The sequence below is a fragment of the Tetrao urogallus genome (genome assembly GCF_951394365.1).
Source record: "Tetrao urogallus genome assembly, chromosome: Z".
Taxonomy (NCBI): Eukaryota; Metazoa; Chordata; class Aves; order Galliformes; family Phasianidae; genus Tetrao; species Tetrao urogallus.
In genome coordinates, this window is record NC_136816.1 from 65472602 (window position 1) to 65486175 (window position 13574).

General features: G+C 39.7%; 1 protein-coding gene across 1 annotated transcript in view; it reads left to right on the forward strand.

The window, feature by feature from the left end:
- Positions 1-13574, forward strand: part of ZFR (zinc finger RNA binding protein) — a gene marked incomplete at both ends in the record, with an annotated part of 38248 nt that continues 24674 nt past the window's right edge. The window contains 2 exons of the mRNA XM_079548355.1: positions 1-37; positions 307-391. Of these exons, the coding sequence (XP_079404481.1) occupies positions 1-37; positions 307-391 (122 nt within the window). The remainder of the gene's footprint in view (positions 38-306; positions 392-13574) is intronic.

Sequence of the window (13574 nt, forward strand, 5' to 3'; positions counted from 1 at the left end):
ATGATTCCCATATGCCCGGTAGTTTCGTTCACCTATGGTAAGTAAACGCGCTCGGGGCGGGCAGGGGGCGGCTGTGGGGCAGGGGGGCGGTTGAGGCGCGGCAGGGGGGCGGTGGGAGGCGGGGGGGGGGCGGCGGTCCGGAGGCGCCCGTCTGACCAGGCGCTCTCTCTGTCCCCTGTCCGTGTGTCCGCGTCCCCTTCTTCGCCCCCACCCCCACCCCTCCCCTCCCCCGCCTCCTTCCCTCCTCCCGCCGGGCCTCCTGTCATGGCCCCGACCGCCGCCGCCTCCGCGTTGCCGCCGCCACAGTGCCCAGCCGGCTGGGAGAAGATGCCAAAATGGCCACCGGCAACTACTTTGGATTCACCCATAGCGGTGCTGCTGCTCAGTACAGGTAACCGCCGCGACCCCGCCCCGCTCCGCCCGGGCCCGCAGCCCGCGCTCGCGTCCCGCAGCGGGACCTCCTCCCCGCCCTGTGGGGCTGCGCGCCCGGCGCCGCACCTGGACGCTGCCCCGGGGCCCGCTCCGCTCCGGGCCCCCTCTCCGCGCCGGGACCCTCTGCCGCCGACCCGTCCGCGGGCGCGTGTGCTCTTTCGCGGCCGGCCCGGCCGGCCCCGCGTGTGAGGGCGGGAGGTCGGGCTGAGCGCCGGGAGCGGCATCGTGTCCCGGGGCCTTAAAATGGCCACTTTCAGCCGGCACCGGCGTGTTCCGCCTGCGGCCCGGGCCCTTCGACTCCTTCGGCCGCGCTGAGGGTCGGGCTCGCTCCCCAGCTCTTTACCCCAAAGCTCTGTCGGCGTGGGAGGGTGCGGTCCTCGTTAATCTAGGTTAAAATTACGCCAGCCTAACCTGTGGGGGAGTGGGTGGATGAGGGAAGAGCTGGAGGTCCAGAAAATACGGGGGGCTGTCTTATTTCCCTATGATATTATGATATAAAGAATGTTCTGTCTAAAAAAATAGAGAAGGTACCTCAGGGCCTATCGGATTTCAAAAATATTTCCTTTCTTGGTGTTATCTAAGACCAGGAGAGGTCTTACAGTGGAGCTCAGGGATCTGAAACTGTACCTGTTGTTCAGGGGCACTCCCGTAAGTGATGGTATTTTTGTTTGTTGAGGATTGTGTATCAGAGTGTAAAAAACAAAGTAGGAATTGGTAGCGCCTATTATGTCTTCTTCTGATATCAACTTATTTAATTTGAGGGGGGGAAACTGCGTTTAAATCCACGTTAGTTGTTACATAAATCTGTAATGAAGGCTTGCCTTGACTCTTGTTTAATAGGAAAACAAATAAACAAAAGAATAAAGCGAATACATGGGAAGTTATTAGAAACAAATGCAAGTGCGTATTAGTGGTAAGAAGCTAATCAAACTTGCATACCTGATGTAGGAAGAGTAAAGTTTTAGGGAGATCTTTGAATGACTCTCAAGATCGTGCAGCTATTCTTTCCTCGAAGCAGACATAGTATGCTTTCATTTTTATTTACTTCCAGTATTGAATATTTAAAAGGAGAGATTAAATTCAGTGTATCTTCTAGTTCTTCTAAGATGGGGTGCTTGCAACATGCTTATGTGCTACTTGACGGTTATAGTGAAATTTGAAACTGAGTCCTCATGAAATGTGGAAGACTTTTTAAATAGTGTAGAGGATTTTTTTTTCTTTCAGATAAGAAAACAAATAATCTATAAGTGAACAATAAACTATGACATCTGTATGGCTGCAATTATGAAGTGGAGATGAAGTGCTAAAGTTGCTTTTCCTTTTATGGTGGAGCTGAGGTGTACAGGTTTAAGAACTTGAACAACTCATTTGAAATTTACTTTTGCACTGCGGCTTAAAAACATTATTAGAATAAAGTTCAATTTCAGAACTGTTTTCATTTAACTGTGAATGTGTTTTTGAGAAAATGGCAAAAGGAGATTTTTCCTTTCCTACCACAAGTATGGTAGACTGTTCCATTTGTGTATCAGTAAAAGACTCCTATAAATGGTGTGTATGTCTACTGTCTTGGAAAGTTAAGAGACACAGCAGTCAGTGTTAAAGCAGTCCTTTCATAAGACTTTAATATTTTGAGCAGAAAACACAGGAAGTGCTTAAAAGATTGGAAAGGGGAATTTATTATCAAAAAATAGATCTGTCAGATCGTCAATAGCTGCTTTACTGAGTGCTACAAAATGTATATTCCATTCCAGGGATATTGAGCAGAAGATGGTGGCTGGTAGGGAAAGATAATTGAAGATTTAAAATTGCAACAAACTCTCTCAGATGTCTTTTGTTGTTGTTGTTCACGAACACTGCTTTTCATAAAGAACACTTGAAATCTTACCTCGCTTTATATTTAATCAAAGGCAGGAAAAGAATGAACTGCTCTTTAAACCTATAAATAATGGATTAGAAGCATTCTTGTTCCTTCCAATGTTGTAACTGCATAAATTTCCCTGCTGCGCACTTCATTCAGAATTCTGTGAACTAGCCAGTAGTAATATCATGACTTAATGAGAGAATAATTAAAGTATGCAAATACTGATCCTGGAAATTAATCTGAGTATTCAATTCATACTTTCTGCTGGAGGTGGCATTAGGGTCTAAAGCTATAAACCTGTGTGCAGTGCGAAAATCATCTGCTACGTATTTCAGCAACAATATTCTGTTTATTTGCAGTTTGAAATAAATGTGTAATTTGGCCACACCAGTCCTCTTTTGTGTGAATATGTGCACATTGTAGTTCATTTGAGCCGCTGAGTCTATTCAGTTTGAGATGAAGATCTTAATATTGACTTGCATTCTGTGTGTAAGAAATATTCAGTGTGTTGTCATGCTTTCATTTTAAAGTTGTCTGATTGGCATACAGGGATACTGATGGGGAGATAAGGGCATTGAGAATTCAGATAGAGAAGTGGGCTTTTCTTTGCTTGCAACTGCAGTGGTCTTATCTAATGAACTTTGTGTTAAGATTTTTGGTTTTTGTTAAGGAGAGTAGCTCTTCGAGTTTCATTTAGTGATGTCCCTGCAGTAACGAGATAGGTCATAAGGTGGGAAATCCTTGGGTACCTCGCAGTGATTTATTAACTTTAATTTGCCCGCAAGTTGTGCAAGTATTACCAATTCACTATCGTGAGCCATAACAGATAAGGGAAACAGTAGCAATTCAGGCACAGAGCAGATCACAGCGTGTGTAAGTTTAGGTTAAGATGCAGTCTTCTGTGCAGCAAAAAAAAACAGGAATATGTGTGTGGTGCAGTTTTACAGGACATTCAGAACTGGTGCAGAGCAGAAAAGGGAAGGGAAATGCTGTGAGTAGATAAGTTTGTTATTAAGAAATTTGGGGGAGCGTGGGTGTGTTTTTTTTTCATGTTTGATAGTACTTAATTTCACTTTTATTTCAGCAATGTCTGTTTTTCAATCAGATGCATATTCCAGAAGCATTTAGTGTCAAAACTGTAATCCACATAGGCCTACTAGCCCAACCTTAGAGCATCACCATGCATAATTGAAGCTTATAGTGGTGGACAACAGAATAGACAATACTGTGTAGGAGTTACAGCTTATTCTGAAGTGAAAATGCATTGTTAAACAAAGTTAATGTTTATTAATCTTAGGTAGCATTAAGCACATCGAACTCTTAAATACGGGCAACAAAAGTAATAGTAAGAGGGCTGCTCCAAAAATGATGCCTCCTATTTTATTATGCTGTTCCACAGTGTTAGGGGCAGATGTTGGTGCTATGGCAGTAGAGGATGAACCTTCCCACCAGTCTTCTGTTGCATTTTGTTGCTGTGTGACAGAAGACAGCAGAGGGGCAATTTGACAGAATGGTGTCTGGCACAGAAGTGCATTTTAAAGGTGTGTAAAAATGGCACCCATTGATATTCACTATCTCTTGCTGAATCGGGAAACCAAACAGTTGATGTGAGCACAGCGAGGTGTTGGGTGGTGCATTTCAGCAGTGGCAACAAGTGACAGCAGATCACCTTTGCTGGTGCATATTTTTATGAGTATTGCGTGCAAATGCTTTTTCATTGCCGGCAGAAATGGATTGTGGCTGAAAAATGGTGTTTTGCAACTGAGAATTTTCTTTATTAAAGACTGCTACTGTGCTCTTTGTATCTGTTAGCATTTCTGTGGAAATGAATAGGAAGTATTCCTTTTGGAACAACTTATGTAATTTCATTTCATGATGAATGTACCTACATCGCAGAGTGAAAGCTCCCAACTCTGCTTTTTGTGACAGTGCTTTGAGTTGTGTCACATCTTGAAAAGAATCTGCTTGTTTTTTTTTTTGTTTTTTTTTTTTTTTTTAGCAGAAGTGACTTTTTGTTATGATCGACCTGCACAGTACTGATTATCCTTTGCTCAGTCTATGCTAGTCTTAAGTGCTATCCTACATGTGCCATTTTAGTTGATGAAATATACATGATATACCTCTAATAAGCTACTGCTGTTGATACAAAGGAGTGATGTGCCGCTCTCAGGTGAGATACGCCAACATCAGGGAGGCAATAAAAAGCTGTGGGTTTGGTAATGTGGGCCGTATAATGGTAGTGACAGGGAATCAGAGGAGGTGCTGGTAAACTGTGGAGGGCAAGGTGCCTCAGTAATCAGAGAAGCCTTTGTTGTTTCTGAAAGGGAAGTCTGCCAACTTGTTTAAATTTGCAGCAGGATCATGTGTATAAGAAAGTTTTCTGTTATTGATATATTTAAGTCCTTTGTAGTTGCAGTCTCAGAATGGTTTGATGGTTTAAGCTTAATGCTGGAACGTTACATGATAAGTGAAATTTTGTCCACAAATTAAATACAAAAATGGTTTAATGTGGTTGCGTTGCTGGTACTTAGAAAAGCATAGCAGTGGCTAAAGGAAATAAAGAATGTCTGAAGAACTGAATTCAATTTTCCATGCTAGTGAAGTTTCTTTCCTCTAGTACAGAACTTGCCCATTTTAGCTTTTTTTTTTTTTTGTATGACAGAGAAGATGTTACTGATTAATAGTTTTTTAGGCAGATGTTGCATCTCAATTTGTTCTTTTTGTTTTCTGCTATCATTGTGAATGTGGCTTCAAGAAGACTCTTGAAAAAAAGCAGCGTTTTGATAATATAAGAGTCTGTATAGGCAATGAGCAGTCCATTGTGTGCAACACAGTACAGGGTGGTAGATAAGAGTTTGCATTGCATCGCTGGTTTAGACACTTCAATTATGGTGTGGTGTGAAGTGAAGAGAGCTGTCAAATTTGATTGGTTTTAAAACAAGTAGTGAGAACAAATGTGAAGATTAATTAAACAGGGAGAGTATGTTGAGAACATAAGCATCTTTGAGATGAGTTACTGATAGTCTATTACTTAGCTATTTAGTAGCAGTCAGTACATTCGGAATGCAGTGGAATAATAGAAGGATGATTTTAGAATCAGGAAGAGGAAGGGAAAATAACAGTTGCTTTAAGGAACTGTATTTTTCAGATGAGATGTAATTAGATTGTAGAATGCTTTACCAAGAGCTGCTAAAAAAACAGGATTTGAGAGCATTGTATATGTGCAATAGCTTAAGGCCTCCCTTTGGATTCATAGTGAATTGCGTTACAATCAATATTCTGTTCACAGAATTATTATAATAGGAAGTAATATTTTCCATTACTGTTCTAAATAATTTTATTCAGACCATAAAAATTGTATGCTTATTCAATGGCAGACTTTTGGAAAATATCTTACTGGAATAACTTAGTTCACAATATTGTGATGTTTATTGTTAATTGCGTTCAGGAGAAATGAATCTTATTATTATTACTAATGTTTTTGTGATTACTATTTCAGCCCAAACTTCATTCACAGATCTGCAACTTCATCTGAGCAGTTAGTTATTAGTGCCTCCATATCTGTTTCTGTAAAGAAGCAGTAGGTTGTAATGCTTATATCAGTTTTTGTAGATTTAGGTCATACTTATTTCAGTCTTACAGTCTCTGAAAGAAAAAATGCAGAACTATATTTTTAAAGAGTTTTGCTATCCTGCTAGTAACACAACAGTCTATCAAACTTTGAGAAAGTCTGCAGTTACATCTCAATAAATACGAGTTCCTTAATTCTAAAACATTCATAGAAGTTAGAGTTCAAGAAACAAAGCTTAATTGTTTTATTTAAAGATATTTGTAGTTTAAAAATTATGCTTATTAGTAGCATAACTGTTATGTTAAGCTATCTTGAAAAATGTATTCTTTGTATGAAAAAAATAAGTTTCCTAGAAGTATTATTTAGAAGTTGGCATTTCTGAGAAAATTTATAATTTGGGTAGAGGCAGAATTGGGTTTAGCCATGGTCTTTAATCTGTATCAGAGTGGTGCTCTTTAGAAGGCTGAAACTGAAAATGTAGGGATGTCCTTTAGTTGTAAGAAGAGAGTTTTCAGTGTTCGGTGCTCTAAAATAGGCCAGTCCACGGGCCGTCTGCACCCCCGGCAGCCAGTAGCACAGCCCCACATAACCGTAAACTTCTACATCATTGTGATTTTTAGCGATATCTTTCATGAAATGATTGCACATAGCTTCAGTGCAAACTGCAGAGGTAGCAACAGAACTGCGGAGCGGAGGCTGCAGCGCAGTGCTGGCTCCATCTCTCATCCCACCGCACATGCTCCATCCAACTGGTGTGCATGTGTGATGCTACGTGGGGCTGTGCCACTTGGCAAGTAAAATGCAGTGATTGCTGCTGATAGTATTTCAGCCTATCTACACCTGTGTGTGCCTGTGAAGATGCATGTTGTTTTCTACCCAGCAGACACGTAAGTTTTCTTATTTAATATTAAATTGGGTTGATTTTGCATTTTTCGTGGACATGACTGCTCATTTAAATGAGTCAAACGTGTCTTCAAGGTGAAAATCAACCTGTCTGTGCTATGTTTTAAAATACAGCTGTTGAAAATGAAACTTAGATTATGACAGGATGAAGTTATGGGTGCTAATTTTATGCATTTTTGATACATAGGCTAAACACACTTCTTTGAACACTAAAAAGTTTGCAGTGTTACTTTCCCTTTTGATAAAGGAGTTTGAGAATAGGCTCCAGGATTTCAAGAAAAAACATTAATTTTTTTGTGTGTATTTGAAATTTCATCTTTAGTTGACATAAATACATTACCTGCAGATTTTCAATCGAAATGCACAGAGTTGCAGTCAGACATTCATGTTTAAGAAAGAACCGATCGTGTCTCTTTACCAGACTCTTCCTAGACTTCTTACTGGTGAAAAATATCCTTTGCTTCACAGTTGACCTTATTCATGCAGTTACTTTTTGGCAGTATGTGCATTTGTGACCATTTTTAAGGATGAAGCACAGGACCAGTAAGATTTCATCAAAAAGTCTCTGAAGAGCACCTTGAGAGTTCGTTAAGAATTGCAGCTGCTGCCATCACACCAGGCATTGATACATTTGCAAAAAGATCAAATATTCCCTTCTGGTTTTGTTGCCCTCTTTTTAATGTTAACAAAAATTGTTTCTTATATACATGAACAGTTAGGTATTTTATACGTGGTTCAAGATAATTCCTCTGCACTCAGGTGCAGCCCAGGCAAGCCAAGATAATGGACATCTGTATTCTGAGCAAAGCTGGAATAGCAACAGCTTTACAGTGTGTATGTTTGTTGATAGTTTTTTAATAGATGACTTAACTCCACAAATATCCTTCTGTGGAAAATGAAATCTCCTCACATTGAGGTCTTCATTAACTTGCTTGGAGGTCTTCAAAAACTGCCTGGATCTGAGACACCTGCTCTCAGTGGGCCTGCTTCAGTAGGGGTTGTCCAGAGGTCTTTTTCAATCTAAATCTAAATCACTTGAAGCTTTATTACTTGGCAAAATAGGCAGTATTACATCAAAGTGTAACATTCTCTTGATATTGTTGATGTGCAATAAATAAAGCTTTCTACCTTTTTTTTTTCCTTTGGAGCAAAGAAACCTCAAATCTTTGTTACAGGAAAAGGTCAGTGTCTGGAATAGGATGAAAGCAAAATGTTCTCTGGATAAGAATTCAGTTTTTCCTACTTAAATGCTTGTAATTCTGTGTGATTCTTGGGCTGATAAATCACAGGAAATTCAGTCTTCCTATCAGTATTAATCTTTATAAGTAGTTAATAAGGGCTGTTCTGTATTAGATCTAAGAGTTTTAATACTTGTCTAAGCTCGTTTTTGTGGAGGCGTATTACTTGCTTGCAAACTTTTATTATGTAGCTATTTAAATTAAACAAACCTGTTTTTTGGAAACGGATGATAATATTTTATTAAGTGAACACTGGTACTTCATTAATTTTTTTTATCAGCATATGTGTTGTAGCCATTTTCTGACTTAAAATTTAAAGCATTCTACTAGCATATGAAAAAAAGACTTTCAATATGAAAAAACACTCTAGAAGTCTATATTTCTCTCTTTTATTTCAAAAATACTACTGCCGTTTCTTGGTGCAGATCTTTCTTTAGCTCAGATGAGGTTTTTCTAATTCATCTTAGCCAAATGTAAGTGTTCAGGCAGGAATTTTGCAAACTGAATATCTACATGGAAACACACTTTTTTGACCAATACTGTAGCTTAATTGATTTTGCAAGGTAGAATTGGGCTGAGAGATGTTTATAATTCTTTCCTCTGTGTTTGGAATTGCACCAGCCTTGGTAATACAGAATTGTAGAATCACCAAGGTTGGAAAAGACCTCCCAGGTTAACCAGTTCAACTGTACACCTACCACCAGTATTTCCCCACTAGCCTGTGTCCCCTAGTTGTATGGGAACTGCTGAGTCGCAGCCTGAACCTCTGATTGATCACCTGAGGCAAGTGGCAGTGAGCACAGATTGGAACACAGGTTTCCTCTGAGCATCAGGAAGCGCATATGTAACATGTGGATAGTGGAGCAGTGGTACATGTGGCCCAGAAAGGTGTGCAATCTCCTGCTTGGAGGTCTTCAAAAACTGCCTGGATCTGAGACACCTGCTCTCGGTGGGCCTGCTTCAGTAGGGGTTGTCCAGAGGTCTTTTTCAATCTAAATCTAAACCATTCTGTGACTTTGAATAGGAAGAAAGACAGAGCTGTTAGAGAGAGTCCAGAGGAGAGCCACACAGATGATCAGGGGGCTGCAGCACCTCCCCTACGAAGACAGGCTGAGGGAGCTGGGCTTGTTCAGCCTGGAGAAAAGAAGGCTGCGGGGTGACCTCATTGCAGCCTTTCAGTACCTAAAGGGAGCCTGCAAACAGGAGGGGAGTCAACTCTTTGAAAGGGTAGATAACAGCAGGACAAGTGGAAACATTTTCTTTCCTTTGATCAAGAGAGTTATATACACCAGACAACAATGTGTGCAAGGCTAATTTATGTTGCAGCCTCTACTCTGGGATGAATTCTGCAAGATTACAAGCCAGTGCATCCCTTCACTGTCCAGAAAATCAGATTGATGTATTTTTGGAGATTAGTATGGCAAAAGACATGCAGTCACAGCCTCATTGCAATCATTGCTGTCTAGGGGGTTTACTATCGTAATGGTATTTCATAATATGTGGCACTTCAATATTAATGCGTTAGAAAGATCTGATTAGTATTTGCCATTGTTAATGTTAGTAGAAATTAGTATCTTATTAGTTCTTTGAAGTTTGAGCCAAATATATTTGACAAAAGACACTGCTCACATGTGATGTTGTCCAATAATTGTGAACAAGGAGTTCATTCTATCAGTCTACAGATTCCTTTAGAAGGTTATTGAAAATGAGAGTAAACTAAGTATAGGTTTAAAACTTTTGAAAAGAAACAAGTTTATCTGGGAGCAAGAAGCAAAGAACATGGGGAAATAGAAATATATATGGTAACATTTTAGGGCAGGTAGGGAAAGAGTAAATCAGGTAAGATGCTGAAAATGAACTTCAGTTGACTGAAATGTGTACAGAACACTAGGTAGAATAATTCAGCGCAACGTTTAAACTGTAAACTGGATGTGACTGGGATAGTGAGAATGAAGTGAAATAGAGATCTGAACTAGAGGATGGGTGTTGAAGAACATGTTTCCTGGAGAAGAGAAACTGAAGTGAGCTTGGGGGAATAGCTCTGTTGGTTTGTGAGCATCTGAAAAATAAGCGTGAACAAAATACATAACTTTCAAATTAAAATCTTTGGTAGAGGAGTTACTCGGGTAATACAGCAGGGGTATAATTTGAAGCTGCCAAGTCCTTCTCTAGTAATTTAGGTCACAGGGTGGCTTTTATTTCTATTTTCTTCTGATAGTAAGATCATAAAATATAAGATTTTTAGTATGAAATACCTTGAATTGAGCAGTCACTAGATGGGTTTATTTTGACTAGGTGTTGGCCTAGAACTCTTTTGTTTTTTAGACTGAAACTTTAATAAACTGAGGAAAATAACCTTCACACTGAGGGTGCTCAGATTCTGAAACAAATTGTTTAGTGTAGCCTTGCAGTCTCCATTCTTGGAGATAATCAGGATATGACAGCACAAAGCCCTGAAAAACATAATTTAACTTCAAGGTTAGCTGTTCTTTGAGCATAGGATTAGAGCAGATCACTTCCAGAGGTTTGTCTCAGGCTCAGTTATTCTGTGATTTTTAAGCTTTACCTAGTTAGTAAGGACAGGCGGCCTGAGGAGCTTGTCGTATGAAGAGACCTGGAGCTCTAAATTCAAAGATACTTATAAAAACACTAGAATTTATTTGGGGGAAAGGAAGAATTAACCTACAGAAAAACTTGGGTAATTTACCAGAACACTGAGTTCGTGTTGTGTGTGCTACAATAATTGTGTGTTCTTAGCCCATAGAACATGGATTAATTTTATGCCAACTGTGTTGAATGATTAAGCCAAATTGAATTACTTTCTTTGTTATGGTGAAGAGCATGCACGTTTTCTTACAGTAGCTCAGCTGACATATTCGTCATTACCTTAACAACTTGTACACCTATCAAGTCTTTTGGAGTGTAAAATATTGGAACTAAGTTGAAATACTCTGTGTGGTGCAGTGTGGAAAATTATTATATAAGGTATAGATTAATAAAAGATTTAGAGTAGTAGAGAAGTCAGTAGAAAAATGATTATCACGTAGGAATAATTATACTGAAGTTATGCGAGGACTGATCTTGATTATTATTTAGCATTTACGTTAGTATAGCGTGTCATGATATATGATGCAAAGGAAATTTGTCCATTCTTAGGTGACTTCACAAGAAGCTGTTCTTAGGAAAGTAGAGTATCTGGAGGCTTCATTTGAATTGATGAATATGCTTTTTGCCATCCATGGTCAAAAAAGTAGATAACACTAGTATAGGTACAAAGATGAGCTGTAGAATCTGGAGGAAAATCAGTGCAACATGGGATCTGGCAAAAAAGTCTGGGAGGAAGTAGGTTGATCTCAGCAAGTGCGGTGATGCATTTGTATCTGAACAGGGATAAAAATCTCTGCTAAGTTGAAGGACAAACAGCTCAAAAATCCTTTGGCAGAAATTAATTATGTAGAAGTGTCTGGTCAACTTAATATTAAAAGATTTTTAGAAGGAACTCCAAGAGAAAAAGAAGCCTCATAAATTTGGAAAAGAAGATGCCATATATTGCAATGAGTAGTTCTTTTAAAAAGGCAGCACTAGTCTGTTCTGGAATATTTTTTCTTCTGATCTTGCAAACTCGATCACTAGCTCTGCATGATGTTGCAGAAGCAAGGGGAACAGGTTTGCTACAGTAAACATGGTAATAGAATTGTGTTAGCCTTAGAAATCAAATGACTGGGGCTGTTAATTCTATACCATGATAAGGAAGTTTGTTACAAAAATAGCAGAGAAGTGGAACTGGGCAGAATGTTAATGCTTCTGTTCAGAGCAGTCATGATCTCTTCACAGTACTGAGTACTGAAAATTCAGGAAGCTTTGGTAATATATATTCTGAGAGTAAAAGCATTTTCTTTTATAAACTGTCTGATAATGTTACCTTGCAGTGTGTTGTAAGCACCTTAATGTATTTTGAAATAGTAAACTGAGCATGGTTTCATGAAATGTGAAGAGTTAATACTTTTGTAACGGGCTTCTCTTCTTTCTCTTTTTCCCCATTTTTTTCCCTGCTTCCATATGTATACCTCGTGTTCTGGCAGGCATACTGTTCTCTGATCTCCAATGTTTCTGACAGTTCTACTGTGTTAAAAAATGAGTCCAGAAAAAAAAAAAATCCGATCGTGTTCTGCGAGATGAATGCAGTAAATCAGTGGCTTGACAAGCGGCAGAACTAACACAAGGGATGGAATAGATGCCTAATTTTATAGATTATCATTCACTTTTACCACCATAAAATAGTCTTCCTGAGTTTTCTGGTGGAGTCTTATTACTGAACCTGAACTGACAAAGACACCACCTCTGTATGAATTGGCATGTTAGGCAGTGTTAGGAGCCACACCAAAGTGGGTGAGGGAGGTGATTTGATTTGTCCCTCTCCACTCTGCCTTCCTGAGGCCCCAGCTGGAGTACAGCATCCATGTCTGCGGTCCCTAACACAGGGGTGGTGTGGAGCTGTTGGAGGGGTCCAGAGGAGGGCCACGCAAATGCTCAGATAGCTAGAGTACTTCTCCTGTGAAAAAGGTCTGAGGTAGATGGTCTTCTTCAGTCTGGAGAAGAGTGCTGGGAGACCTTATTGCAGCTTTCCAGTATTTAAAGGGAGATTATAAACAAGAGAAAAAGCAAGTTTTTGTGCAGATAGATAATGACAGGACAAGAGGAAGTGGTTTTAAACTAAAAGAGAGGTTTAGATCAGTTGTCAGGGAAGCTTTTCACTGGGAGGGTGATGTGGTGCTGGCATTGATGCTCAGAAAGCTGTGGTCATCCCATCCCTGGAGGTGCTCAGGGCCAATTTGCGGCCCTGGACAACATGAGTTGGTGGTTGATCTAGCACTTGGCAACCATGCCTGCAGCCAGGCAGCTGGACCTTGATGATCTTTGAGGTTCCTTCCAACTCAGTCCGTTCTGTGATTCTGTTATTCAGATCTTTTCATTCCACTGCTAAGCTCAGAAGCTGAAAATGAGATGAAGTATGCTTGTGAGTTTAGTTTGGACTAATGTAGTTGATGTTTCGAGCAATGAAGTATTAAGGGCCTGTGGTGGAAAGAGGTAGAGTCTGAATAGGAAACCCAGTAGTAACAGTTTTTTTTCTGTGTGTTTCTGCAATAAGAATGGCTTTCTAATATGCTAATTTGTTCTGCTGTAATTAAATTACAATTTTATTTCTTTTTAGTTACTAAATTCAAGGGAGTTATGGAAATGCCTTTAGCAAAAATTATATCTACAGCAAAAAGATACTTTATTTCTGGTAGTTACATTAGAGAGAATATTGTAGGCTCGTGGAAAAAGTACTGTGACTTTTTGTTCCTTTTGGTTTTGAGCAGAACCACACTGCAGTTCCAACTTGACAGGTATGTTCCAAGTGAGATAGCATATTTCTGCTTACTTTAAAATAGGAGATACTATCTCTTGATAGACATGAAATGGGGTTTTCATTATCTTTCAGTAGTTCTATGGAGATCTGAAATCCTATCATGATTCTTAAGTCATGATAGTTGAACCGCAGTGTAGAAATGCGAAAACAAAAATC